The 26723-nt window shown below is 38.2% G+C and overlaps 1 protein-coding gene across 1 annotated transcript in view; it reads right to left on the bottom strand.

The window, feature by feature from the left end:
* Positions 1-357: 357 nt before the first annotated feature.
* LOC118789524 (anosmin-1-like) overlaps positions 358-26723 on the bottom strand; it is a 31384-nt gene continuing 5018 nt past the window's right edge. Inside the window, exons 2-14 of the mRNA XM_036545990.1 lie at positions 25246-25293; positions 12749-12811; positions 12094-12316; positions 9189-9373; positions 8831-8960; positions 6174-6379; positions 5116-5260; positions 4573-4719; positions 2615-2703; positions 2141-2312; positions 1758-1978; positions 1029-1170; positions 358-713 (exon numbers count right to left, since the gene is read on the bottom strand). Coding sequence (XP_036401883.1) covers positions 655-713; positions 1029-1170; positions 1758-1978; positions 2141-2312; positions 2615-2703; positions 4573-4719; positions 5116-5260; positions 6174-6379; positions 8831-8960; positions 9189-9373; positions 12094-12316; positions 12749-12811; positions 25246-25293 — 1830 coding nt within the window. The 3' untranslated portion in view covers positions 358-654. The remainder of the gene's footprint in view (positions 714-1028; positions 1171-1757; positions 1979-2140; positions 2313-2614; positions 2704-4572; positions 4720-5115; positions 5261-6173; positions 6380-8830; positions 8961-9188; positions 9374-12093; positions 12317-12748; positions 12812-25245; positions 25294-26723) is intronic.

Consider the following 26723-nt stretch of genomic DNA (forward strand, 5'->3'; position numbering starts at 1 on the left):
AATATGTTTATAGAATCTTGGTAACACATTCAAAAGAGGTAACAATGAAGTTTTTCATGCTGAGAAAAACCTTAAAGCCATGCAGACCCAATAAGAGTATTCAATTTGACATTTGTATAATTTAGAATGAACAGTTTCATACATGCAATTTTCTTCATTAAACTCCACTAGCTTCATTTCATTCATTGGTGTTTTTCCATTATGGCAGTTTTTTTTCCAGGATTCCTTCATTTTTAAAATTAAATCCCCTTTGCAGAGAAATGACATCATGCCCTCATGTTACTCCAGTCACTCCATATTTATGCTTAAAAAGATACATTCACAATTTATAAGATAATGTTCAAGTGTTGGTGCATATGTATGTAGCAAACCAGTGCAACTCCTCCAGGAACATGTGAGGAAATTATCCCATCGTCCCAGAGCTTTGCAGTAAGCGTGGTGTGAAGAATGTTGCTGCGTAGAGCTTGATGAAAATCAGGTTACACCCAGGAGTACACAGATGCTGTGTAGCTGGGAGGATTACTCACGTAACATGCTAGATTAAATATGTAGCATTTCTTTTTCTTTTGTTCTGTCTGGTTTTGTGTTTCTCCTCTTTGCTGAGGTGGGCTATGAGACTGGCTCAGGTCCCTCTTGGTGGGTCTATCTGGATTATCAGTGTTTCTGTCCTGATGGTCTCTGCTGGCGTTGGTGTTGTCGTCTCAGTCTGGACCCTTAACACCCCAGAAAAAAAGGAGGCAGGATCAGGTCTCTCAGCATATTACAGTCAAAATAGTCAGTACAAAGAATAAATTAGAATATGAAATTGAACTGTTTATAGAAAAGCATGTCACAGTCTGATTTTTTGGTCGTGTATTCAATTAATGACTGCACACAGGAACATGAATCATGGGCACAGTGTTTCCCATAAAGAACTGTACACAAGACTGTATACAGACTGCCAGTCTGCGATCGGGTTATCTGTGGGTATTTCCTACAGCCAAGGTTTAACAATCCAAGTTAAATGACTTCAATGACTTTAAACTTACACTGTGGAGGAGCTGGTAGCAGGGTAGGTGTATGAAAGATTTTGCTTATGACAGGGCCCACTCCTGCTGTTGTTATCACACATATGTCCACTCTGTAGGTTATTCCTGGTCGCATGTTGGACACTACAAGGTGATTATGTCCCTGAAAGAAACAGAACAGCATGGCGAGTAGTAGTGGTGATAATAGCAATAGTAATTATGTCACTATTATTAAAGCAGTCATCATCTGTGTTTTATTATTTTTTTGATATTTTGTTTAGTACTTAAATTGATATTGCTTTTATATTGATATAAAATGGTTTTGCAATACTTTCAAAATAAAACCTTTTTTGCTTGAAATGTTAGTATATCAGAACAAAAAATAAAGTCAGTTAAATGAGTAAAATGAGCAAATGTTCCAGAGAGAATACTGATGATTTCAAATCTGTGAATATTTTTCAATAAGTTGATGGATGCCTTCAGTTACAATACATACATAAACTCATAAACTATTCCCACAGTAATACTAGGCCAATGCTAGCTTTAGATTTTAAAAATCAAGTATGAGAACACTTCTGAAAATATGACTAAAATCCTTTGCAGCCTCAGCAATGATAGCAATTAGTGTAAGGCAACAACACAGCCAGTATTCACATCAAACCTTTCCTGAACTGAGTCAATCCCCAAAATCCCAGACAGCCAACACATTGCAGTGACAGATAACACGTAATATTGTGACAGAAGCCTTACTGGTGGCAGCATCTGCGATTGAGAGATTACACTGTTGCCTAAGCTGTTCTGTCGGCTCTCTGTGGTGACTTCTGCCCATGTGACCTGAAGCCCTGTGATGCGCCGATGTGGGTGGGGCATCGACACCCTCCAGAAGAAGTTACCAGTGATATTTCCCTCAAGGACGGAGAAGGCCGCAGTGAGGTTTTCTGGTTTGGCCAAAACTGTTGGTAGTATCGGCCCTGAAAGATAGAGGCAGAGGAAGTCAGGCCGTGTGTTGGAATTTTGAGTTTGTGCCTTATTTTGTGAAGCAGAGGGGCATTTATTCTGCCAAGACAAAGAGTCAGAGCTGAAAAATGCACATGCACATGGGGAGTGAACTGGTCTCGACGGTTTGGCTTCACCTCCTTCCTCGGGACAGTGGATTTGTTTGTGGCTTTTTGCCCTGAGTGTGGAGCAGGATGGGGTGAGGAATGTGATGCTCTCAGCCTTAGAGCGGCCCCCGGCCCCGGTCACGTGGACAGTCACTCTGTACTTGCAGGAGAACAGCAGGTCTGGGAGGTTGATGTAGTTCTCCTGAGTAGGAAACACTTTTATCAGCTCTGATGATTTTGATTACAGGTCAAGGCCCAAGGACACCATGAGGTAATGCAACAAGCTTGAGAAGGTCAAATGTCCTTTCACTGTTCTTTGAAAATTAAACTTCACTACCAAATATAAATTGACATATTCATTTGGCTTTAATTGTTAAGCTGTATTGTATGTATGTTCAGTTACACATTATTATTTTATTCTTCTTACTATTATTATAAAAATCACTGCACCTTCATTTAGGTAAACTGCAGAATCAATGTTAGATGCCATAATTCTGGAGTTACCTGGGTTATAGATTTAGCTGGTCCTCTGGTCTCATTGTGGCTACAAAACTCAGGCACCCACTGGACATGGTACCGTGTCACAGCTGGGTCTGTTTCCAGACAGACAGAGAGAGAGAGAGAGAGAGAGAGAGAGAGAGAGAGAGAGAGAAGGAGAGAGAGAGAGAGAGAGAGAGAGAGAGCAAAAGAATCACTGTTCTATTATAAAGAGGCAGCAAACACATCACTGTGGCTCTGTTTCCAGAGAGACACATCAAATGCACCACTGGACTCCTGTTTCATGTCTTACCAAACCCAGCGGTTTCTACACTGAACTGATATAACACATTCATATCATCAACAAACACAAAAATTCCCCATAATGACTGTAGGTGTCCCTTGCCTTTCAACAATGATGATCAGATTAACTTTGACATATTTTCTTAGAAACTGCATTGAATTTACTGCAAAATGCATACATACTAGACTCCCAGTGGACCTGCATAATTCTGTTTTTTGACAGATCATGCTAGTCTATTTTCAAAATATGTGTTTGATGTCAATGGATGTGGAGACACTTGCTTCCTCTAATCAAAGATAGACAGGAAAAAGAGACTGTTATGCTAATTTCAAAAATAATCCGGTCAGCATTTAAACCTGCTGTGACATTTCCACCAGTTTCGCTACTCATATGCTTGTCAGCAGAATCAGATCATGTTTCACTGCATCCGGCCTCAAGCACAGGCCCTGATTACTACACAGAATTGCTCCATTGATGTAATTAGGAGTGTTTACACTCCCGATGTCCCCTGCATTCTGGTAGAGTAAGTTATTCATAAATCTGCGCTGGATTGTTCTCAGTGACAACATCTTTTGTACTGTCTTTTCTATTATCAAACTGTGCAATGTATCTAAGTCTAACGTACATGTGATCACAAATATACTACCGGTAATACAGGCAATATAATATTGTTAGGTAATATAATATTGTTATCAATCACATTGATGAAATTTGACTTAAGAAATGAAGTTTGACTTCATATGATATTTTTAACAAATGGAGTATCACAAAGCATTTTATAGAGCACATTGAAGAGAAGCTATGGAAATAAAAATAGGCAAAACACATTGAAAAAGCCAAGAGGAGCAGTGGAATCATGATACAAAGTCACCCTTTGGTGTTACAAACTGCCAACACAGCCTTTTAAATAGGGGCGCATCCTGATGTGATACCATACGCTGAACTGACAGGCTGCCCTTGGAGCATGCATCTCTCAGATTCCACTCTGGTATTTATCAGAATGTTTGGAATCTACACTGCTACTCTCCGAATTTCCCATCTTTAACCCCCAGGTGTTTCTGAAGGATGACATAAAGTTTTGCAAATCAAAATGGACTGTTTCAATTGGAACTTCTTTTCTGGAGGGGTATCCACTAAACACAGCTGTTAGCAACTGCTTTGACATGGGAGCCACCTGGTATGTATGTCATTGCTTTATAAGCAGAATCTGTAGAAATACCACTTGGTAACATAGCCCACATGTGTGTGTGTGTCTGTGTAAAGTTTGGAGGCGACAATTCTATTAAATGCTCCACTATCCTAATCCGGTATTTGAAATTTTTTAACTGAATATTTATATACACACACACACACACACACACACACATATTATATTTTATATTATTTTTCTGTGAAGTGGTACAATAATGCAGTCAATACTGTTTCAGTGAGTTCCAAGATCATATGTTAAAATCATGTTAGTTTTTAATTTTCATTTATTTATTACTACTACTGACATATTGGCTGAATAATTGAAAAATGAAATATATTGACATTTGGGATATCTACACATATGCAGCTCCAATCATTTTACCTTTATAATAAGGTATGTCCCCATAAGAAAAATGGGGCACTAGACCAAGGCTGTGTGTATCCATTCTCTTGAAAAATTAATATTATTTTTGGTAGGGGTCTTTCATACCTCCTCTCTTCTTCCAGTAAATTCTGACCTGCAGCAGCCCATCTTGGTAGAAGGGGTTGCCCACCCCCAATGGCCATTTGAATTGCTTCCCGGGAATAAAACCTGCAGTCACTTCTTCAAATTTCTTCAGTTTGGACAATGGTTTTCCTGGACAGGTGGGTGAAAATGGGGTGGGGATATATCACAAGATTCAAAAGAATGAAAACAAAATTCAGAATAACATTGTAATAACACAATGAGTTCAGCCCAGCTAGTTTCCACATTAAGTAAGTTATCTCAAGACATGTACCATTAAAGATGCTTGACTTAATTTAGGATTACAAAGACCATACAATATCAGCAGATGAAAATTGGCCATACTTCAACTTCCGTGCGCTATCTCCAAAGCAGCTGCGGAAATCCACAGATGACAAGTCACAGCAATTATATAGCATTGTATGCAAGCAGTAAAAAAATCACAATGTACACCATAAATAGACATAAAGAGCACGTTAAAGATCATCAGCAAGCAATGCTCATGAGGAATGCTTCAATCAGGCGTACCTGTGTGGTTGAAGTGGGTGGTACTGAAGTTTAGGGAAGCCTTGGCACTCTTCAGACGCACCTGTCCCCAGTACGTCACTGCCTGCAGCTCCGCTGTGTAGCAGCTGTTGGCCTGGAGGTCCTCCAGGTCTGCACAGTTTATTGCCTGAAATATCATCCATGCACATCAATTAAAATTAGGTCTTTCTGCCCACTCTTAATTTTACCGTGCCCCCTGGACTCAGGAATCTACTGCTGGCCTAATTCTGTCTTAAGGGGGAAAATGTGAAACTATATGGAATGTAGTTAATGACTGCTCGGGCTTCAAAATTCCAAAACCAGCAATACCGATTCCACAAAGACAATACAATCTGCACATCCACAAATATCCATTTAGACTTCAACCCACCTGTGCCAATTATTACAAAAACAACTTCAGGATGGGATTTTACTTTGAAAATATGAAACTTCTCAATGACTGCTCAGCCTTTCTTTGACTTGGTGTCCATCTAGAACTTCTCTGTAGCAGAGAAGCAAGGCTTTCAGACATTTGAAGTAGTGTACAGAGGTAACTGATACACTGGATTATGGTAAGGACTTTATACACATGAATCAAAAGAAAGAACCTCTAAAACAAAACAACTTCAGATAACATTATAATGCAGGACATCTCACTATTTACAAAACAATCAAAAAAGTTCCAATACATAATCCAATACCCGGAAATAGATTTGCAATTGCTTAAAACAGTGTGTGTCTAAGAAAAATAATGAAGAAAACAATGAACAGACTCACATTAAGATTTCTCCACAGATAAAATAAGAAAGACTAACATGATGTTTAGTGCAAGACAATTTAGTAATTACTTGCCAATGCGCTGTTACATGACAAACTCATTTAAGTGTTTATGCCAATAAAGCAATGCCATAAACTGTCTGTTACTGCAGTGCTGATTCTTTTATTTACAGTGTTGCGGACTTGCAAAGATATCTAAAGGGATTTTCATGGCGTTTCAAGGTTTTCAACAACTAGAGCAACAAGAGCCTGTAAGCTCTTTATCAGAGCAGAGAAATAATGACCCCATCGGCGGTCTTTCGCCTCTTCTTCTTGGCAGGCAGCACGGACAGCTCACTGCCTGCCCAGCTCCAGAACACTTTGAAGTGGTGCACAGGGAGGTCCGCTTCCTCTGCCAGGGTCCAGCAAAGACGAGCCGAAACCATCCCCTCACTGTGGACCGTGAGATTGGTAATCCTCAGGCTGGTCGGAGCAGGAGGAACAGAGGGATCTGTCAGGACACCGAAAAAATATATCTTTGAGATGTCATACAGCATCGCTATGACTGTCAATTCACACCCATTGGGTTCCTGGTGTGGATTCAGTGTTGCATCAGCATTACGATACCCTGTAAGTGTCAGCCTAGTGAATCAGATCTGTGACTACTTAGTCCATTTTCCCTTATAATGTTGTACCAGGTCTCTTGAGCCCCGTACTAAAGGCACAAAAGAGAGGTAACCACAGGTCACACAAAGTAAAATGGAAGTGCATTGCCACACTCATTGTACCCATCAATATCAATGAAGATGAACAGTGTGTCAAACCAACCACGTACATTACAAATTAATTCATGTTTAATATAAATAAGTGGTTTGTTTAAACTTGCTTGATAATGTACAAGAATTATGCATGGCACTGGTAATCGCTTTGTTCAAAACATGTTTAAGAACTTAAATACATTAACTCAAGGCCTTTTCATTCTTGGAAAATCAATACAGGTTGTATCAATGAAGCTGAATTAAAGGAAAATAGGGAATATTTACACTGAAGCCTTAGAAGCAAACATTTATATTTGCAAATCCCAATGACATTGAAAGTTTTTGTATTTGGACAGGAAAATTGTTTTGGGATATTTAACATGTGAAAACAGAGTTGGGGATTAAAAAGACAAGAATGATGTCTGTAGATGGGTGTTCTGAACAACTGTGATAGCACAGTGCTATAGGTCTGATAGGAGAGGCAGGCCTCAGCCATCCTGAACCAGGTCAAAAGCCAAGAGCGCCTCCTCAGGCTTTACTTTGCAAGGACATTTTCCAGCTTTCATGCACCGATAATATTGTGGGCAGGATTTCCCTGAAAAGCAGGAATTTGACAGGTGGGAACCTCTGTAGAAATGACTGCTGGCTGCCACATGCCGTGATTTCCTCACTGATTGTGCCAGGCCAGCTCTGTCAGAGAGTACCAGATTTCCAATGATGGGAAATTGAGCTTTAATAACAAAATGATCCAAAAAAATGATGAAGTATGCTCATCTAACCATGCGTTCTTCCACCTGAAACATATTTGAACTGCACGCATCATTTCAGAGGCCTGACTAATGTTCACCCCACAAGGTTAATAATCATTCAGTGTTTACATAAATTGCCTCAAATTACAGCAGTTTCATTGCTATGTAAATAACCAACAGATGGCAGCTTAATCAATTACCTTCTTGTTTTCTTTTTTCAGTGGCAGTGTAGTATATATTGATCAACAAGATTAGACTCTTGATGCTTTGTTTTAATGACCTATCTATCCTGCAATAAATCAGCCAATTAATGAATAAAGTATGTATCAATTTTAAAAGTTGTGTTAACTAACAGAGTGCAGTTAACAAACTGTCCTAAAATAGTTAACTTGTCCTAAATAAATTGTACTTATCTCAAAAAATTAATGTACTGTGGAATGATTAAAAAAGAGTTTATTTGGTTTCCTCCCGTTCATTGCTGTTAAGATGATGATATGTGCAAAAAATGTAATTGTATGGAAATGGAAATCATGTTAGAACAATTTATTGTCTCTGGAAAAGCAGTCAAGTATCAGCATATCCTCCCCTTGATAGCACTGATTTAAACAAGGCAAAACAGGGAAGCTCCACATGCATTACATACACAAACCTTCAGATGGTTTGTCCTCTCTCATGTAAATGAAACATGTTCTCAGCTCATTAAAAAGAACTGGTGCTAGAGGGAGTGTGAATACACAGCATATGCTAATCAGTTTTATGAGGTGTCATATTTTAAGGAGGAAAGTCTGAAAATCTTTTTCTGAGGATACTAAAAAAATGGAGGAAACAGGGAAATAGCATAAGTTTGATTTAGATGCTTTGTGGTGGTTCTGAGGATGAGTCATTTTTATTTTGTAAAGTGACTCTCCTGCTGTTTCTGTATCTGCATAATGTGACTGATGCTGTGTCCCAAATTGCCTCCTCTCCTCTATCCCCTTCAGCGGACGCCCCCTCAGCAAGAACATTTCTGTCATTATTGAGTGGGCCAGTGAGTCAGCTGACAGGAACAGACTCAATGTGGTGGTGACACAATGACACTCCAGTGTCAGCAGTTTAGCATAGTGGTAAGGAGCAGGGCTTGTAACTGAGAGGTTGCTGGTTTGATTCCCTTCTGTGGCATTTCTGCTGTACCCTTGGGCAAGGTAAATAAATATCCAGCTAGATAAATGGACAACATGAAAAACTGCAAACCATGTAAGTTGCTCTGGATAAGAGCATCTGCTAAATGACAGTAATGCAATATGATGTATAGCTTCGCTGCAGAATTTGTACAGGTAAACACAGACATTAGCGTTGTTGCCAAGGATGCAAGCCCTTTCTAAAAGGTTCCATCTTTTTAACTACACCAATGGAAACAGCAAACTCGCGTTCACAGGAAAAGACAGATTATCAAAGCAGGTCTTGCACAGGCCAGACCTTTGGAGGAGCAGAAATGCTTGCTGGGAGCCGTGAAACCTCGGGTCCCATGAATGTTGATAGAAGCCACTCGAAACTGGTACCACCTGCTGGCTCGGATGTCAGTGAGTTGGACGTGCTCCTCTGTGGTCTGGGAGAAACAAATATGAATGGGATGAGTCCAGAATGAAGAATAAGAACAAATATGGATATAACACACCGTTTTCCAGGGGTTTCTGCCCTGCAGCCCACTGGTTACAAGGCCACTTCGCTAACCTTTTCACCAGAGTGGTACTGCTGTCATTTTAAAAAGTGCGGCAGAGTTCACTGTATGATGGTGGCCTGACAGTCCTGGCACTGTCAAACACAAAGCCAATACCTGTGCCACAGTTTCCCACTGCGTGGCATCGTCTTCGCTGGGATGGATGCCGAAGTTCCACCTCCTCTGCACCACGTACAAAACCGGCTCCACTGAGATGTTGAACCTGGAGGACCAGCGGATTTCCAGCTGGCCTGACTGAAGCTCAGTGAAGCTCAGCTCCTTCCTGGGCTTCAGAGGAACTCCTGGGAGTAAAGAAGTTCACAGTTTTTTTTTTTAGATATCTACCACAAGATGACAGTTCAAAAACTGGTTCATCCTCCCTTGTATCTCACATATTGTATTCTCCCTTGCACCCCTGACATTATAATGCACATGACACATTCAACCAAGATAGTCTCCTTTTCCACATCCAGTTACACCTACATTCTTAGCTTCCCCTCTTCTCATGATGACAACAATAGGCTTACATTTCAAAACATCACACACAAAGAATCAGTCCTCAAACGGCTACATCCCCAGTTTCTTCCTTCAAATAATATTGGTGTTCATTTCCTGTTTAGTTTATTAGGTTATTTAACACAAACCCTTTACAACAGATTAGTTGCACCAGATTTAGCTATGTAGCTAATTTGCATCTGCAGGCCCTAGGCAGGAAGCACATCAGAACACTAAAGTATATTACAAGCAGGAAGCATAACATACCAACTTAATATGCAACATTCACAAACGAGCAGAAGGAAAAAAGACAATATTACATTTTTCATGCACTAGTAGCCATAAAAAGGCATATGCCAGTGTCTACATGATCGGGTGACTTGAGCCAAACTTTTAGTCTTGATTTAAAAAATGTTTGTCTAATGTTAGTGGGTATTGAATTCCATTTCCCTGCTGCCTTGACCATGAATGCTGTTTGTCCAAAAGCTGTCTTCCTGAATTGTACCAACTCTAACTGAAACCCTCGTCTCCCTAGCATTGTCCCTTGCAAAAAATAAACTTTTGTAGGTGTTAAATCATGCATAACTTTGTACATCAGGCAAGAATCTGAGAAAATCTAAAACTGTCAAAGGTCAATGTTATACTTCTTTACAATATTGCAGGGATGATGACTCCTTGGTTTTTTATCTAGAGTTTTTAAGGTTTGTTTGTAGAGGGTGTATAATGGTTTAAGTGTGACTGCTCCTGTCTGGGAGCAGCTTGTAATGCAGAATGATAAATGAGAGAAGAGTGTACAAAATGTTTTCCAGCAAATAAAAGCAGTTGATTTATTTGTGTTTAAAATTCATCAGATGGACTTTGACAGTGCTGTAAATCCTTTTTTAACTCATTTGTTAAAGGACAAGATGTACCAGTATATCTGATGGTTGCATGTTATTGTTCTTGATGGAGAAATACACATAAACTGTTTTGCTCACATTGAGGGTCAAACAAGAGTAAAAAAGCCATTCTACTACTGTGTTCAAAACTGGTAAGTCATCTGCATATATCTGGATGTTAACATCTAGACAAGCTACAGGGAGATATTTAATATATAAAATAAATAAAACAAGCCCTAGAAGTGAACCCTGTGGAACACGGATAGAACAGTCAGCAAAAGATGAACACTTGTCATTGAATCTTGTGCACTGCTTCCTCATAATTAAGTATGGCTCTGTCCACGGTAATGCATTAACGGAAAAGGTGAACCTTGAACTCTTTCAATAAGAGAAGATTATGATTTACAGTGTCAAAAGTTATTTACAGTTTTGTTTTAAAAACTAAAAAATACTGCAGTTTTTCTTTGTTATATCACATCTCAATCTGTCTCCTTCCTGCACTCCTTTAAAAAGACCTCTATTCAGCCCTGTCTTGGGTAAATGGACTATGCTCATATCCGCAAGAGATCTTTTTTTTAACACAGTTTTGGATAACAATGATCTGCTAATCCCTTCCGTCTCATTCACAGATCCATGCCCTTCTGTGGTAAAATCTATCCACACTCAGCTTTATTTAGGAGGCTACCAGATGTCTTTATCGGATTTGAGCTGCATTGCTTATTCACAGACCACTTAAAAAAGAAATGATCTTGCCAAAGGAATACAACTGTACCCCAATCAGCAACCCTGTGGCTACCAGACCGGTTCTGTAACCATTGATGGTCACATTTGTTTGATCAGTTTACAGCCACACTTGCATGAAGGAATGTATTCTGGGAAAGGATTAGCAGTTTCACAGGGCTGTGCTCCCACACTGGTTTCAGGATACTTGATGGAATTACGGTCAATCAAAAATTATTGCTAACAGTGCCATCAGTAACAGATAAATGTACTTGCATGTATGCATGTGTGTTTTAGAAAATAAGAAAAAAAAACTATACAGATATGCTGTATTTTATTTAATATTTAGTTATTAAATAAATGGTTCTACTGTGAGTTTGAATGACTGATTAAGAGGTGATTGGGCACAGGTAATGGAGAGGTAACACATTCTGACATTCTGCCGGGTGAAAATAAACAAGAAACAACTTGAAAATGGACAATTACTGAATTAATTGAAGAACATTCCCTTCAGGTCATTAGCATGGTGGAAGTAGCTCTGGAAAATCAGTACACTGTCACTCTTTCTCTAGCCTGGCAAGATGTGACAGCTGAATACAATCTGTCAATAAAAGTCAGGGATCTGGGAGATCACAAGTCACAGTACCTCTCAAGAATAAGATAAGACTGAGTCACCATTAGCCTCCACCTTTGCGATTATTTATTGCACTGCCAGTTGCAATAAGGTGCAACATCACACGTGGACCTGTCAGTAATGGAGACAGGTCCTCTTCAAGGAAGGACATACGCAATTGTGATGCAACAATATAGAAAAATATGGAAACTTGTCATACTAATAGATATGGAGGTCCACCAAAATAACAAAAGGCACAATGACTTTGCTGAGCTTAAGTCCTACATTCCTGGCTAAGGCATGGCTGCAGACATACCTTTGTAGAGGTTCTTGGGCAGCTGGCAGGTGTGTCCGCAGCCATTGAAGCAGCACTTCTTGAAAGCTGAGCATTCTCCATCATCTTCGCAGCTCTCCACGCAGGCTGCAGCAAAGCCGCTGGCCTTGCGTGGGGCGGGGCAGTCTCCCTGCTTTGCCATCTCCACAGACTGCAGGAACTCACAGCTCGTCACACACTCCGAGTGCTTGTTGGGAAACAGGGACTGTGGACGGACATTATGGAGAGAGAGGGGCAAAAACCTTTACCTTTGGAGTTGCTTTCCAAACAGCTGGATAACCCAGGGACAGATGTGAGACTGCTGTGGATAAAGCACTGCTAATGGTGCCAGGGTTTCAATATGTAGCAGTGTAACATAGTAGTGGGGAGCAGGGCTCGTAACCAAAAGGTTGCCGGTTCAGTTCCTGCCTGGGACACTGTTGCTGTACCCTTGGGCAAGGTACTTAACCTAGAACTGACGCAGTAAATATCCAGCTGTATAAATGAATAAAACTGTAACCTATGTAGGTCACTCTGGATAAGAGTGTCTGCTAAATGATAATAATGTAATGCAATGTGTAGTTAATGGGTGCCTTTCAACATAAGCATCAAAAAGCAATTGAATCTTTATGCATAGACAGTTGAACTGGTGATGTACCTCACATAAGCTCCGGCACTGGTTTTCTTTCAGGTCCCAGGATGCATTGCAGGGCTCTAGGCACTTAGAGAGAGAGGGAGACAAAGTGTGAGTTCTCAATTGAAAGGTCACAGCTCCACTGGAGGGGGTGCTTTCAGCTTGTCTTCCAGTCATATTTCAGGATCCACCTCCATTGCATCATCAAGAAGAAGGACAGGTACTTTGAAATAACACCTTCAGCAGGCTAACTAAAAACAAGGGGATAATTGAAAGCGACATTCAATTGAACAAACAGCACAAATACAGACTGGGCAATGGACAAATGATGTTGATGAGAAGCCACTAAAATTGGCTTGATTTTTTTAGGCAGCGTCACAGGTGCCGTTTCATATACATCAGAACTCTTTGTCCTCAAGGCTGGACCTGATACTGTACACTACCGGTACCTGTATCCCTCTGTATCATTTTCAATTGCACAAAATAGGGAAACAGTAATTAAAATAAATTAAAACAATCCAAAGCATCTGGACACTTGTCTTTGTAAAGGAAACGGACAAAAGGGCTCATTAACACTGGTATCACAGCACACTTGGAATCTAAAAAAACACACACAAAGCAAGACAACTAAAATGTATGTACAGCTGATGCATAACAGATGCAATGAAATAGGTCTGCCACAAAATTAAAGGACACATTTTCAAAAGTGCAACTGAGACTTTAATCACTAACGCTTAGCTAGTGGCTGCTGTTTTGATTGCCAATTTGTATGGTAATGAAATTCTTAATTAGACTTCCTAAAACAATTTTAAAGTTCTAATCTTATCTTTTTGTTTTGTGCCTGCTATGTACTTGACTCTGGCCTCAGGTTCTGTCTATCAATGGGACTTTTTATGTAATTGCCCTTTAAAGTCTTTCTGTAATCTCTTTTTTATCTGTAATATGCTTCGTCAATGATCTGATGATTACCTACTTAAAGAAAATCGATTCGTAGTTCTGCATTGTAGTCTTTCTTTCTGTCTAATACTTCATGAATGCATTGTTAGTCTCTGAGCATGTTGCCTTTGTAATAGCACTGATGAGGGATTTAGAAGAAACGTTAATAAGGTCCAGTAATATATTAACACCTATAATTATTATCGCTATTATTTTTTTCATGACTGTGTGCCTGCCCGTATTGGAGATCCTGTGCTACGGGTACTTCTAGTGTAATCACTGATGTATGTACCTTTGTTCAAAAATCATTTGCTGTGGGAACGTTTGGTGTAATGGTAAAAAGCAGGGCTCAAAACCCAAAAGCTTCTGGTTCAATTTACTGCGGGGGGTGCTGCTGTTGTACTTAACCCAGAATTGCCTCAGTGTATATCCAGCTGTATAAAAGAACATGTAAGAACTGTAACCTGTTGCTCTGGATAAGAGCATCTGCTAAGCAACAAAACATAAATGTCTGTTGCTCAAACTAATAGACACTTCCTGCTGAAATGTTTGTCATCACCTGAGCACTTTTGCACCATCATGTAAATCTATGACAGAATATTTTGACAGAGCTGTTGCAGTGTGCAGTGACCCAGAAATTAACACTCAAACATGGAGTAAAACCTAAGAGCCAGCTAACTTCTAAACCAGGTTAGCCAAACTATGGACACCCATTCAGTTAAAAGCATCACCAATGTTGCCTAAATGTGTGATAAAGCTACAGAATGCCTGTCTGTCTCACAGCACACTATTCCATTCATTAATTTACACTGCATTTGAACAACGCTTAAAGTGCACTGATTAATATGACACTTAAATCAACACTTCATTCAACTGCAAGCATTTAGACCTTGGCTAAGAACAGCAGTTTCACAAATGCAGACATGCCTAAAAAATGCATTCATCCCAACAATGGAGACAGTACTGTGTTTATGACTTCTTAACTTACTCATTAAAATTACTTCCAGTAATTACATTGTACCCCAAGAAAAGTCATTTTTAAAGACTACATAGGCTGTACATGTATTAGTTCTTGTGAGGCGGATGCTTCAATCACAGGGTTTGCAAGGGCCTTGCACATGACTGCCAGATCTTAATTATGCAGATGGCATTCTCTTAATTAGCGCCAGCCTTGTCTCATCTCCAGAGATGCTCTGTGATGCTGTCTGAGTGAGTAAGCGTTGCACAATGTGCTCGTGAGTGAGAATTTGTAAGATGTGGCACAAGTGACAGTAAGGACGTGAGGCCACACTGACGTGAGGACACACACAATAATAAATTAGTTACTTAGGCATTTCAATGTTTCCTGATCAAAGCAAAGAATATTTTTGCATTGAAAATTTTCAAACAACTAGGTAACTGAAAATCAGGGAGTCGTATAGATGAAATGTACCTGTTAATGTAATTGTTTATATAAATTTATGGAAAAAAGTTACATTCACACTCATTTTTAGCAATTTTACTGTACTGTATGTGTATGTGGCTGTACATAAATGAGAATCCAGTATAAACGGGAGTCTGATCCATTAACCATAAATGAGATCAGCTGCGATTGTCTGCATGAGGAAACCCTCTATTAAACTGAACAGGAATAGCTTACTAATGCAGTAAACTACTGTTCCTGCCCTTAGCTGAAATGCCTCTCCAATGTTGACTTACCTGTTTAGCACCCTGCTTAAACAATGAGGTGCTGGGGGTGATGAGGTCTCCTCTACTAAACACTGCAATAGAAACTACTGCCCACCACCACCCAGAATCCCTCAGATCTCTGAAACAAATCACCCAACACAGACATATAAGCCATTGGGTAAAGGCGATTTTCCTACTGAAAGACCTGTCATCTCTGATGTGAGTGCGTTCCTTCAGTGGAAGAGTGTGGAGACTTCAAAGAGAAGCATAAATCTCAAATGGAAAGGCATGAAGTCCACGCTTAAGCTCCATAAAGGATACTTTGGGAAGAAAGTCTGGCAAGAAAACATTCTTTAAAGTTGCAGTATTTTATATTGATGACACAAAATGACTGAAATATTTACATATTTAAGACAGAAAAAATTTACAATTTCTGTACATGTGTGCTTTATCTATTTTTTCCTCATCAATGTACACTGAGCCCTATTATAACATACATGGCATAGACTATTTTAACATTGCCTCGTTAAATATCTGTAGCAGTGTTCTTTTACCAGAAAACAGGAATCATGCCCTACCAACTACACCTTTATGTTGAAGGGAAAAGCAAAGTCCAACGACAGTTATTTCACCAAAGCAAGTAGGAGTGCTCTTTATCATAAAAACCTGCACTTTCTGAACAAAACATTTAAACAATTCTTATCGGTGAGTTTGTGAGTCATTTGTGGAATCAATTGGATCAAGTCTTTGAAGCTCAATGAAGCCATTTAGATGATATCTGAAACGGTAAAGTATTTGATTGTGCTTGAACAATAATCTAATCTGTTTAGTTCAAAGTTCAGTTCAAGATGAGTCATCCATTCCTTATACTGTCCTACACTGTGCAACGTATTATGTTCAATGAAATTACAGAGTAGGTAGTGTACAAAGACTACACTATAAATTAATACATGAGTTAAGCAGATGCATTAGGTTCATTTAACATATTTGCCTATGCAGCTGTATACTGTAAGTCTACATACACCAGTCAGAGTACAACATGCCAGACGGACACTGTTTGGTATCATATGGAAATGAATGCGGATGACTTAATGGCCCACATTTCATCCAATGCATTCAATTATATCCTCACGAAAATTCTAAAGATGTACACATTTCTTAGTATACATGACCAACATGGCTTGTGTAAAATGGAAAATGGCATGTACATTAAGGGAGAGGGACTTACTGCTTTTAAACTAAGAACTGATGAAATGCCAGAAATGAATTACAAGGAAGAAACTTTCCTTTTTGCCTCACTGCCTGATCTGCTGAGGCAGTGAGTTTAAGTCAACATTGCTGCATTTCTTTTGCAACATGCACCATCTGAACATGTCAGAAGAAAGATGGGTTTCATCTTTCAAAATCTCCTCCTTGACTGTGAAATTATCGATATGTCTTCTAATATCATTAAGCTGCAATGTCTGCAGTGTAAGGGGTACTTATGAAAAGGCTCTGGAATTCCACAAATTCCCAGAATTCCTCTGGGAGTGCCTGATAGGGTAAAATCACTAGCTGTAAATTCCAACACTAACCCCTTTAAGTTATGGCCCTGTCTTTCTGCTGTGCTCACCCTCCTAACTGATAACATCTGAGCCTGCTAAATAACTCCCTCATTTCACTATCTTGTAATATTTATTGACACCCCCCCACCACCACCACCACCACAACCACCACTATCAACGTCCTCAGCTTTTTAGGCAAGTCTGTCAATTTCTCAATCTCTCATGTGTGTTAAGATTCACTGTCCATGGTGACTCCCCTGAATCCTATTATTTTGGTTCAATTATTTTTATATATTATATAGCAAAGACTCCACTTTTGGCATTTTGACGAAGTGTGGTTTACCTTACACTTTTACATCAAGCTTTTTTTCAACCCTATTCATAAGGCTTCATTTAAAAAGTTTATGCAGCACATGTGAAAGAGGAGCCTTGGGATTTTTGAAATGATTAAAAAGGAAAGTTGTGCAGCAGAATTTTATGGACTGAGGGAGAAACACATGAAACTGATGTTTTCAGCAAACTTCATATTGGTGCTGGTGAATTTACGATTTAGGATCTGAATTTACCACTTGAAAATACCGCTACTCTTATTTTGTGAATATAAAATGAAAATTGAAAATAATAATAACTGAAAATAAAGGATTCCTATATTTGGCAAAGCATACTTATTAGTAGTAGTAGTAGTAGTAGTAGTAGTAATAGTAGTAGTATTACTAGTATTATTATTATCATCATCATCATCATCATTATTTTCTAAAGAAAATGTCTGGTTCAGCTTTTATGCAATTTATTGTATGGGTTATTCTTAACCCTGGACAAAGGAATGAACCAAACATAGGGCTGTGAATTTGACATGACCTATTCTGCTTTCATGTGTAGTACTGGTAGCTTCTGTAGGGAGCTAGGGAGCACAATGTGTTAGCAAACTGTGAAATTCAAATGAAAAATTAACTAAGGCAATGGTATGATCAATGACGCATTGATACAAAAGAAGTGCCAAAACCTACAAATAATTATTTTGCTGCTTGATCATTGTAAATGAAGGCACACTCAGGGCAAGAAACTGGGAGTCCTGAGAAAAAGCTTGCACTGGACCCCCTTTCATACTCTCCCACAAAGCACTGGACACATTCATATCTGATTTATTATACCCTTCCTCTCACATTTCTGCCATGTGAGACAAGTCAAATGACGATGTTATACTGAGATTCACTCTGACAGTAAAACTGACCTTAATGAAAAATATCAATGCAGGCAGGGGACTGCTTAAAGAAAGCGACACAGGGCAAATAGAAATGCATGTTTAAATATGGAAGAATTATTGAAACTTTTACAGTCTGTCCTGATTATGAAAAATCCCTTCATGAGAAATGAGAAAATTAAAAATGGGTTGCAGTTTTTATGGGTTGCAGAAATAAATTAAGGCAGCACTGGGAATTTAATAAGGCTTTTTCTCAGATGCATTTGGAGAAGTTTCACTTCATTACAGACATCAATAGAAGTGCAATGATGTAAACAGGAAACATGGGCAATGTATCTCATCATCTGTTTATTTCACATACAGTTCAGTAGGGATTCTGTATTTGTTCCAGGCTAATAAAACTGCAAGGGAAAAGCACTCCATTTTAAGACAGACATTATCTGCTGCTTTACATTTTACAGGGATAGATTTTCTTTTTGGTCTCATTCACAACTTTAAAACTGAAGAAGAACTGAAGACAGAAACCCCTCGATGATTATCATATCACCACAGACCTGCAGCTGCAAGTCAGTCAAAAGAAGTGGCAAATCATGGCAAAGCACCTGAGATCTAAACACATGTCCTTCATCTTCAAGAACACTCATTTATCTGGGAAAATGAAAGTTAAGAACACCCGGCTGATTGGTAAAGCACCCTTAAGATCAACAATAATATACTGCACTTCACTGACAAAAAACCTAGTGCAGCAGCCATGCTTTTGTGTTTATTTGCTGGTGGTCTATTTCATGTGGCAAGAGGGAGAGGGCTGTTGACCGTCTTGTCTGGCACATACTTCACAAAAAAGTGCTTTGAAGCCCTTCTTGGCAGACAAGCAAGCCCAACTACAAAAACAACCACCACACACAGGCTAATTCACTCCTATCTGGGGAATGACAAGTTTAACACTCCTCAGAATAGTTTCAGAGCCAAAAAAATGTCAACCACACAAAGACATAGTAAATTGTTGACACTCACTTCTCATCTGTAGCAGGGGAAGAAGGCAAAATTCAACCAAAGTGAGTGTTACTGTTTCTCTTTCTTAATGAAGATTAATGTGGGTTCAACGGTCAGAGCTGCTGGTCTAAATGGCAATGTCTGACCTTGAGAAACACTGTTCATAAGGGAAGGGAGCTTTTTAGCCTAAGAGAGGAGGACAAAGTAGAACACTGTATATTTGACATTTTTGAACTGTATTCAATTTTTTTGCTTAAAGGTATAATAATAACATTACATGGTTCAAGCCAACATTAAAATTCAAGCAGAAAAGAAAAAATAAACATATATTATATATATATATATATATATATATATATATATATATATATATATATATATATATACATACACGGTACATACAAAGTATTATTAGTAAATATGTAAAACAATGACAGATTTCCAGACAAGTCAATGAAGGCCCCATCTACACAATGACAACGAAAAGTACACAAACTATGCACATACATGCATTGCATTTTGTTTTTAGATTGTATCACCTTTTTTCCAAATGGCTCAGACACATTTACTGTATAAATTTAAGTAAATGTTTAGTCTTTTACTTTTCTTAAATGAGGCAACACAAATGATCCAGTTTAGATTTTAGCCAAGGATTTTAAAGATAAATGTAATTGACAGTCTGAAAATGAAACACCTTGGTTTGTCACTTCCATCTCACTGTAATTTAATACCCATCATCCAACAATATTGTTCCAAAAGGCTTATGTGTTGGCGGGTTATGAAATGGCTCTCGGCTGATGGTGCAACAAGAAAATGAGAAAAACAAGGCTCACAAGGCTAAGTCAATAGGTCACTAATAGCTGCAACAGTAATGGATAGCTAATGGATTAGCGAGCGCACCTCAGCCTCCCCTGGGATTTCTCTCTGAATATTGAAAATGTGTGCATGTATTACTTCTACATATTAAAAAAAGCTATTTGAAGAAAATCCAATTCAGAGCACAATTTGAACTGTGCTCATTGTTTCTGTCCCTGACAATAATTTGGATAGCCAAAGAAAGTGTGGATGCTGGAGAGTTTGGCTATGAACAGGCAACCCTAGCCTCTGATTATGTGGTTAGATTATTCCCTGAAGGAGTGAAATGGTTTGTTCTCCTTCCTGCAGATCCCTATACCCTTTCAGCTGCTTCCAGACCCACTTTAACTTGACACAAAGAGGAGCCCTGAGTTTTTTTTTCCAGTTTATGGTGAATTGTTCCACGAGGCTGCATGTGAGCTATAGGAAAAAATAACAACCAATCAGAGAAAGTCTTGCATTCTTGGACTCCTGACATCACTGAGCTGAAACGGGACAGAGTGGAATTATGGCACACTAATGACGTCTTAATGCACATAAACACCATCTCTACCTGCCCTGTCAAAAGAGAAGTGGTGTTAATTCTTATGACAATGGGTATGTTGTGGGCAAGCTCTGGGCACTGCGTATTAAAAAGCAGGGGTGACTACCCCATCACAAATTACACCAAGATGTTTGCATTTTCCAAGGGTTGATGGAACAGATGGGTTTTTTTTGTTAAATCACAAAATCAAAAACTAACCCATTCACATCCATTACACAAGGAGTGACCCCATAGGCACACATCAAAAAAGATCAGGAGTAGATGGCATTTTCCTAAAAGCAGCAGCCAATATGCAAGAGAAACTGAATTTTAGCTCAACTTTATGTCACTTTATTTGACTTCAGGTTTACACTCCAGCACATCCCAGGAAGGGGTTAATCGTGGACTGTAGAACCAGAGCTATAATGTTTTAACAGGGTTTGAAATGTAATTTTCCTGAGCACTTCTGTTAACAATTCAGTCAATTATGTGGATTAGCTGGGTTCATTTTTTTAGGTGACTTTCTTTTCAAACCTTGGAATATATAGCAAAACTGCAACTAACAACAAAAATGATATACAATTATACCCTTATATATCTGTCATTAGAAAAATGTGGGCACACATTTTAACAGTGTAACTACTACATTAGTTATGGCTCTAGTTTTTAATTTTTTTTCAAAGAATTTTCTATGAATTTAAATAATATACAATGATAGCAATAATAACAACAGGTAAATACCTAATTCCTTATATTTTCTTTACCTTCTATTTCCTCAGAAAAAAAAAAAAAAAAAAAAAAACAATTACCACAAAAAATAAGTGCTTCTTTTACTACAGACATCAGCCAAAAAACATTCATCTTACAGCAAGGAAAAAAATGGAACAAGTAACACTATTGATTGTATAATTTCATGGTAATGTTTTCCCCTAAAACAATAACATATATAAAACTGTCTAAACAATACCTGAAAGCATTGACGTGCAATCCCCTCACTTAACAAGGTTTAAAGCACCAGAGACCACTTTGTGAACATGAGACGGTAAAGGACTGGCTGTCTCATCTCAATGGGTCAAATGTTAAAGGAAATTCCTCTGAGAGCTGTAAAACCAGACATAGCCTCAAGAGTGAGTCCTTATTCGCTGCCACTCACAGATGCCCATGTTCCCTCTAAACCAGTTGTCACAAGTCAGTAGTGGGATGTGGAATGCCTGGCAGTGAGTCACCTTGATGATTGAAGCTGTAACGATAGCTGAAAATATCACCCACAACAACAGAAGCACTAGGATAACATTACCCATATCGCATATACAATTATGCATGCATAACACTGTGTCTCCAGTATTGGGAGACAGTGGTGTATTACAGCTGGAGAGAGTATTAGCTCCTGAGCATTTACTTTACACCGGCAGACATATCTAAAATCTCCCAGTGGACTGAGGTAGGCAAGAAAACACCAATGTCTGTTCCAATGGGGAGCAGATGTTTAGCATCCACAGAGTGCTTTTAGGCTGTGCATCATCTGCAGAGCTGTGCACACATTTGTGCTCTTGCACTACTATGCACAAATGCATGTTTTTCATTTGGGAGAGGACTGCACTTAAAGACAGTGGGGAAGGGGAGAGCAGACTTAGTGACATGCAATTACTAGGAGGAGACTTGTCTGTTAACATTACTGTCAGAATTGTTCTTGTTTATTATTGGATGCAACCTTACAGCAATGACTGAAAAGATGTGCACAAACTATACAAAAAAAAATTATCCATACATGGTACTGGTTCCCTATAATCCTCATGCAAGAATTTTGTGTCCCTTTTCTAATAAGGGCATTTCAATGCAATGAAAGGTAGCTATGTTACTAGAGTTAATTGGCAAAATCAATATTGTCTGCTCCATTAAACATGCTTGGTTACTTCTGTTATGATAATTTGGCCAATCTGTGACAACATGCAGTGGATTTAAATATTCAACAGCCATCACATATGATATGCTGTAGTGTGTTCTGATATGTGTGCGATTTACAGAATAAGAATAAAACAGCATTATAAAATGAAAGTAGCTGTGAGACTTTTTTATGTGGGTGTTTGGTTTGCACATCTTCCCAAACTAAAACCATCAGTTATTTCCTATAAACAAGTGGATTAATAGAAAGTTGCAACGTGTTTTCAAAACTGAATCCTAACATGTGTGCGCCCACAAATATGGTAACGATAACCATTTATGTTTTCGTGTCAGACTGGAGCACTGACCAAATAATCACTGCCTTATTTTTGCCTGTGCATTAATAAGCTATGGTTGAGTACTAAGGCACTGCAATGTGTTTACAGTTACCCGTGACAACATGCTCTGTCATAACACATGGGAATGATATCACATAGACCCTATCTGTCATCACCTCATCAGTGACAGGCTTATTGAAAGTTAGTTCAACAAGTTATATTGTAAAAGAAAACAGTTATAAAACAGTGGGGAAACGACATGAAAACAAAATAATAAATGAACAGATGCCATATAATGGAACAGAAATCTATAAACACTAGCAGAACTGATAATGCTAATTTTGCTATTTGCTCTTTCTCCATCCTTCCAAGGAGGTCTTCAAATATTGACATCATCAGAACTAAAACATTATCTGGCACCATGAGTCTGATGGGTCTGGTTTCTGATTGCATAATGCATTTAATGGGTGTCATCCACTTAAATCATTTGTTTTTGCACTGCGCTCATGTCCCTGTGTAGTCACATCCTGTTCACTCTACATCCACATTTATATCTTACCAAGCCCTCTCTGTGGTCAGGAAAACTGGGGCTAGGTTGTCAACAACTGAAGGGTGGGGGTGGACAGCAAAAAATGTTGTGGCAGCCTTGTAATAAACATGGCAACCAGACCAACATACCAATTGGTTCAAACAGACAGGTTTAAATTCACCCCTTTAAACTTACTTAAAATTCAGTGAGTTTGTACTTCATTGATTGCAGTCTTCCCTTGTGTCATGAAATCTAAAATCAAAAATCCTATTAAGTTCAACCATTAATTACAGGGGTGGAGAGCATCTAAGATTATTGACGGTTTTTTATTAATTATTCCTTAAAAGCTGGAGTCCAAGCCACTCATTGAACATTCCCTTACACCCACTACCAAGCATTCCAATTTTAAATAAAAAAGTGTCCTTGCAGAACGGGCACTGCATTTGTTAATTCAGTAAGTATTAAAAACTAAGAGCAGAATATCTATGTCCCATTTTAAAAAGCGAATTCTAAAGTCTCTAGCTGCAATGAGGAGGCATTCGTGCTGTTTGTATTTGTGTTCATTTGTATGGATATCTATTATAGTGGTCTTTTTTAAAAGTGAGTTCTCCATGTCAATTTTACTTTCAATTCCATATATTCCACACATTGCTAACCATGTTTATCAATGCAGAATATACAAATGTAATAATCAATTTTTATCACAACCCACACTAACATACTAAGACAACTACATTTTCTAATAGTTCAACATTTTTAATTACCTACAGATAATATTTCACTCTCCTGGTATTTGGGGGATAAAGAGAGTTAAAAGTAGCTATGATAATCTTAAAAAAAACATTTACATGCATTATATTTAAGCATTTTAAACAATATCAACATACCCAGTAGCAGTACAGAATTATGTAAAATAATACTATTACACAGCTTCTCTGGCTGGTAATGTGAAGTAATAGCCTACTTCTAGGTGCTAGAAAAAGCTAAAAAGAAAAAAAGAAGAAGAAGCACAACAGTAGATCAGCATAGCCCTCGGCCTACAGCCACATTGTCTCCCCCTACCAATACAGCTCTGTGACCCTAACTCCCTCATCGCAATCAAGGCTTCAGAGGAAACACGTTTTACAGGCTGAATAAGCCTTTGCCTGAACTCATGACATTTTTTCACAGTTCAATTTTAATTTCATGTAAACACAGCTGCTGCTCTCTTAACATGACTCTGTATCTAACCTCAGTGAACCTGGTATAACTGTTGCAACTGCAACATGGTATGCCTTTAATCAGCTGTCATTTTCTGCACACAATTCCATAATGCCAATATGTAGACAGTCTATACAACTAGCACCAGATGCACCAGAGTAAAATTACTATAGTGTATGTTACTGTAATTTCCTGCATGATGGTAAAAATAGCATATGGATTTTGACCTGTTATCTCCATGTTACACCCTGGACAATCAATGTGAAAAACTCTGGAATAATAAACAATCCATAAACAGTGCAAATCAAAACCATAGTTAATGATCCCACAGCTGGTGAGGATTAACGTATTGCTGCACATGTATCTTAGTGAAACCTTTCATGAAAAAAACTTGTAGAATCAGAAAATATTAACCTGTGACCTTCTTCACCAGCATTGTTAGAGTAATGTAAAAACATTTTCTCCCCATTAATAAACATGGATTGAACTCAATTTTGTCTTTGTCTTGCAATTTCATTGGTTCATTGGTTCATTGAGAAATTATGTAACAATGTTCCAATATGAATTTGGAATGTAATGTGATATTATTGTTAATTTATTAATTAAATAGTATATTAATTTATTAATAATATTATTTGTTAATTTATTATTGTTCTTTCAACATCAATCAAATTCTGCCGTTGAAGGATCACTGAAATATTGGACACTAGATCAAATACAATCATTTAACTTTTTCATTTTGCGTATCTTAAAATACCATACCATTATATATAGATATGGTTCTTTAAATCTTGAATTATAAAACATAATTCCGTTAAAAAGAGGTATGCAGTCAAGTCTGCTCTTACGTTACCTTTGAGCAATGTTTATGATTTTGACACCACGCCAGAGATCCATTATTCTGCAAGGAAAAAGGAGAACAGGCCATATGTCAGTCATTGGATTCCACTCCACAATATTTCAATGACATCCATTCAATCAGCTGCCATAATGCACTTGATAATAAATCAGATTTTCTTTGAACAAACAGTTAAACCATTCATCATCAGAATGCATTGCCAACTATAACCTTCTTAAATATTACAAGCAGAATACAACACATTCAACAATTATTGCCTTCCCTCAGTATTATACATATATTTGCAAAACCTCTCACATAATATATCTCGGTATGTAAAGAGCGGTGAAAACATTATTTGCTTAAAAGTTGAAATCTCACTATGAATGTATTCATCAACCATATATACAATTAAACAAACACACAAATGACTTAAAATTAAATTCTGGAAAGCAACGTATGCAATTCACAGTAGAGGTCCTCTCATTAGCTTCAGATGACATGACCTCAGCTTTCATCGCCAACTTACACTGTTATCTTGCCAACTGATGTCTCAGAGGTCATCCACACAGAAACTGTCAGCTCACATTCATTGTGAATATCTCCTACTTATTCTGATTGACCTGGAATTGACACATTTTGGGCTTTATTCTGTGGAGCACAGAGGGAACGATCCTTGTAGTTATAAATATCCTTAAACTTCTTGAAATCTAGATAAAATACATTTTTGCAAAAGATAAAGGTAACATTTCAGAAAATTGCTTTTGAGCTAAAGAATTCTGCTACATCCTAGGATAACAGTACAACCAGCAATATTAATGTCTACTCTGTGTGAAGACACCTGAAGCTAAGCTCAAGAGCCTAGAGGCGAATTTAAGTCAGCATTTAGCCTGCTATTTCACTTCAGTTGAGCTGTTTTTCATTCATGAACTTTGGTGAATGGCATGAAGCCAGAAAAATAAATCAGGATGCTTTCCCATCCAAAATAAAGCTTGCTCCAATCTAAAATTCCATTTGCAAATGTGTGTCATTTTCAGATCCAAGACCACTGTAACCTGCCAGTTGAGTCACTGTGCGGTGGTAGAAGCTCCAGCAGGACACTGCAGGATTTCAAGGAATTTCTGACTATCTGTATAATCTGTATAAGCTCAGCATCAACTTCAAAGACCTCCTTATGCAGTGTAATTCTCTGGAAAATCCCAATGAATTGTCTACTTTATGTGCGATATATTCGCCATAATTAGAAAAACTCTTAGAATTTACGCCAAATAATAATCATTTAAATGTTTGGTGACATTTTTACGAAGTGGTCAATTGCATGTTGGTTCAGGCTAATGTAAAAGACAGAGCTAGGACGATGTAGATCATCTGTGGATTTTTACAAACTGCACATTTGTGTGACATATGACTCAATGTATGGTAGGAACACATTCGCTAAACAGTATTTAAAGTGACTTCATAGGTACAATATAGATCGTTGATCACCAAAAACA

The sequence above is a fragment of the Megalops cyprinoides genome, chromosome 14 (assembly GCF_013368585.1).
Source record: "Megalops cyprinoides isolate fMegCyp1 chromosome 14, fMegCyp1.pri, whole genome shotgun sequence".
Lineage (NCBI taxonomy): Eukaryota > Metazoa > Chordata > Actinopteri > Elopiformes > Megalopidae > Megalops > Megalops cyprinoides.